The 2500-nt window shown below is 34.0% G+C and overlaps 1 protein-coding gene across 1 annotated transcript in view; it reads right to left on the bottom strand.

Moving 5' to 3' along the window:
* Nucleotides 1-2500, bottom strand: part of LOC119574156 (peroxisome assembly protein 12-like) — a 4861-nt gene that overhangs the window by 1865 nt on the left and 496 nt on the right. Inside the window, exons 2-5 of the mRNA XM_037921249.1 lie at nt 1697-1805; nt 1359-1561; nt 693-784; nt 160-294 (exon numbers count right to left, since the gene is read on the bottom strand). Coding sequence (XP_037777177.1) covers nt 160-294; nt 693-784; nt 1359-1561; nt 1697-1805 — 539 coding nt within the window. The remainder of the gene's footprint in view (nt 1-159; nt 295-692; nt 785-1358; nt 1562-1696; nt 1806-2500) is intronic.

The raw sequence follows: 2500 nt of genomic DNA, 5'->3' as shown, positions 1-2500 counted from the left end.
GAGAAAGAGATAAACAGATAAAAACAGACAGACACAGAGGTAAATAGACAAAAATGAAGAGATGGACATAAATTCAAGCAGAGAGAAAATAGGGGAAGGGTAATATCAAACATACAAGACTAAAAAGGAAAGTAATAAAGTAATATTAGTATAGTTTACCTGATGTTTCTGAAGGCCAAGAGTTTGTCAGTTCTTTCTTCAATGATTTCATAATCTTCCTCCTCCAGGTTTGCAAGGCGCACTCCACACATTAGCAAGAGTGGGGTATGAAACTTGCTTCTACCTATAACATACCTGTAAGAAAACAAATATTATTTAATAAAAAATCTTAAAAGAAGAGGAGGAGAAGGAGAAGGAAAAGGAAGAGGAAAAGAAACGGAAAAAGAAAAGAAGAAGAAAAAGGTTAATTGATAATTATGAAAAGTAAGAGACAAAAGATTAACAATGGCAATTATGTCATGACCAATGACAAAAATATTAGTAAAACAATAAATTTCAGCAACTTTTAAGAGAACCTATGCAATGGCTTATAAAATACTATTTTTCTTGTATTAGCCATATACTTTATCCAAACCAACCTGACTTTCCTATGGCCTAGGTTACTACTATGATGAAATATAAAGCGATCAGCTTGACCTCCCATATATGAAAATAAAATAAGCACAATTTTACTTTGGGTCCCTCGCACTCACCGAACATAGTAGATCAGCGTTACGAATTCCCAGGAAAAATGAAGGAAAGGCCAAAGGGTCAGGAATACTTTCTTCATCCTGTTACTCCAATTCTGAAATTAAATTGATTCTTTTATTTCAAACGTGATCCTACGCACAAGTAAGCGGAGAAAACCAACAGATGTTAGCAGTTTAAATCCACAGACGTCATTATCAAAAAAAAAAAAGGATTAATTTCAACAATGTCTATTTTTCTTCTTGATATCTATTAGTGTAAAAGGTCAAGAAATATAAATAAAATGACTAGGAAAGTAAATCTTGAAACAAGGACTGTGTAGGAACGGAGAAAAACTTGGGTAATGGCCACAGAAAATACATGAAATACTATTAAGATCCCAAATTACTCTACAGAAATTTCGAGATCATAATAACCAAAGATACAACTGCAATCAGTTCTAACGATCATCTTGGTCGCTGCAATTTTGGCACTTTGGCAAAGGCCAAAAGACCTACGCCACTGTATATTCTGTGAAGATCATGAGTTTGTAGACTTCCCTGGATATCTATCATTAAATGAGAGATCAGTTTAAGTTCTATCTATTCAAAGCATTATATGTGGAGGTTTGTTGTAATGAGATGTAGTCCTCAGTTCAAGAGCCACCAAAGAAATTTTTGAATTAAAATTACCTTTTCATTAAGTAAACCATCTGCATCCTTTTCTCTCACATCCTGAAAAATATTGTCAATTCTTTCCCGAATGTAAGGAAACGCAACAAGAGCCGATAATGATTTTAAATAAACTTTTCTTGACAAGGATAGAGCCTCCGTCCTCTTTGCTGAATTTAACTGTACACGCTTAAGGTCGTAGAAATTCTCAGCGAACGACGCACCTGTAAAATAAGAAAAAATAAAATAAAATCAATAAATTTGGGGTAATAAACAATGCCATGCATGCACAACCTCAAACTTCGAATATATAACATGTACTATTGGATCAAATAAATTGCAAATGACGTCAAACTCACCGTAATTCGATAGATAGTGATGCTGGATGACTAGATTGAACATCACGAATATTTCATTACTGTAGCGCAAACACCAGCCATACTTCTCGGGATTGCTCTCTGCCAAAACCTTAAGAGAGAAAAATTTTAAAAACTGTTAAATCTCAAAAATTTATCCACATCCATCTTATTACAAATATCACATAATACATTTATCTTATTACAATGGCTCATAAAAGAGAAAGAAGAGAAGAAATACATATACTTAAACACACGTAGTCCAACGGCTTATATATACATATATAGATAAAATAGATATATAGATATATATGTGAACAGACTCACATAATATAAAAAATTAACAATACAGCCACTTGAAAGATTCAAAATAATAGTATTAATCTGCTTATGAAATCATTAACCCTTAAACTGAGGGTGATATAACATTATATCCTTGTCGATAAGACTAGGCAAATACTCGTTTAAATTTTGACCGACCGAGAGGGTCACCTCGTTAATCTCTCTCTGCCGTTTCGGGGCTAAGAAGGAAAACCCACAACGACGTATATAATCTTGTAGCCTAAGCTCTACTTTGACAGAATATTTATTACACTTGTGCTCTTTCTCTCCTTCTCCCTCCTCTTTCTCTCTCTCTCTCTTCTCTTCCTCCCCCTCTCTCTCTTCTCTTTAGAATACCTATTATGTAGGATTGTTGGCATGAAATTTCTTAATAATGTCCTATTCTCGATCCCTTTTTTTTCGGCATAGAATTATTTAAACCTAACACTGACTGACTGACTGACTGACTGACTGACTGACTGACTG

Source organism: Penaeus monodon, chromosome 6 (assembly GCF_015228065.2).
Source record: "Penaeus monodon isolate SGIC_2016 chromosome 6, NSTDA_Pmon_1, whole genome shotgun sequence".
Lineage (NCBI taxonomy): Eukaryota > Metazoa > Arthropoda > Malacostraca > Decapoda > Penaeidae > Penaeus > Penaeus monodon.
The sequence above is the reverse complement of the archived record's forward strand: the minus strand, read 5'-3'. Positions and strand labels throughout refer to the sequence as shown.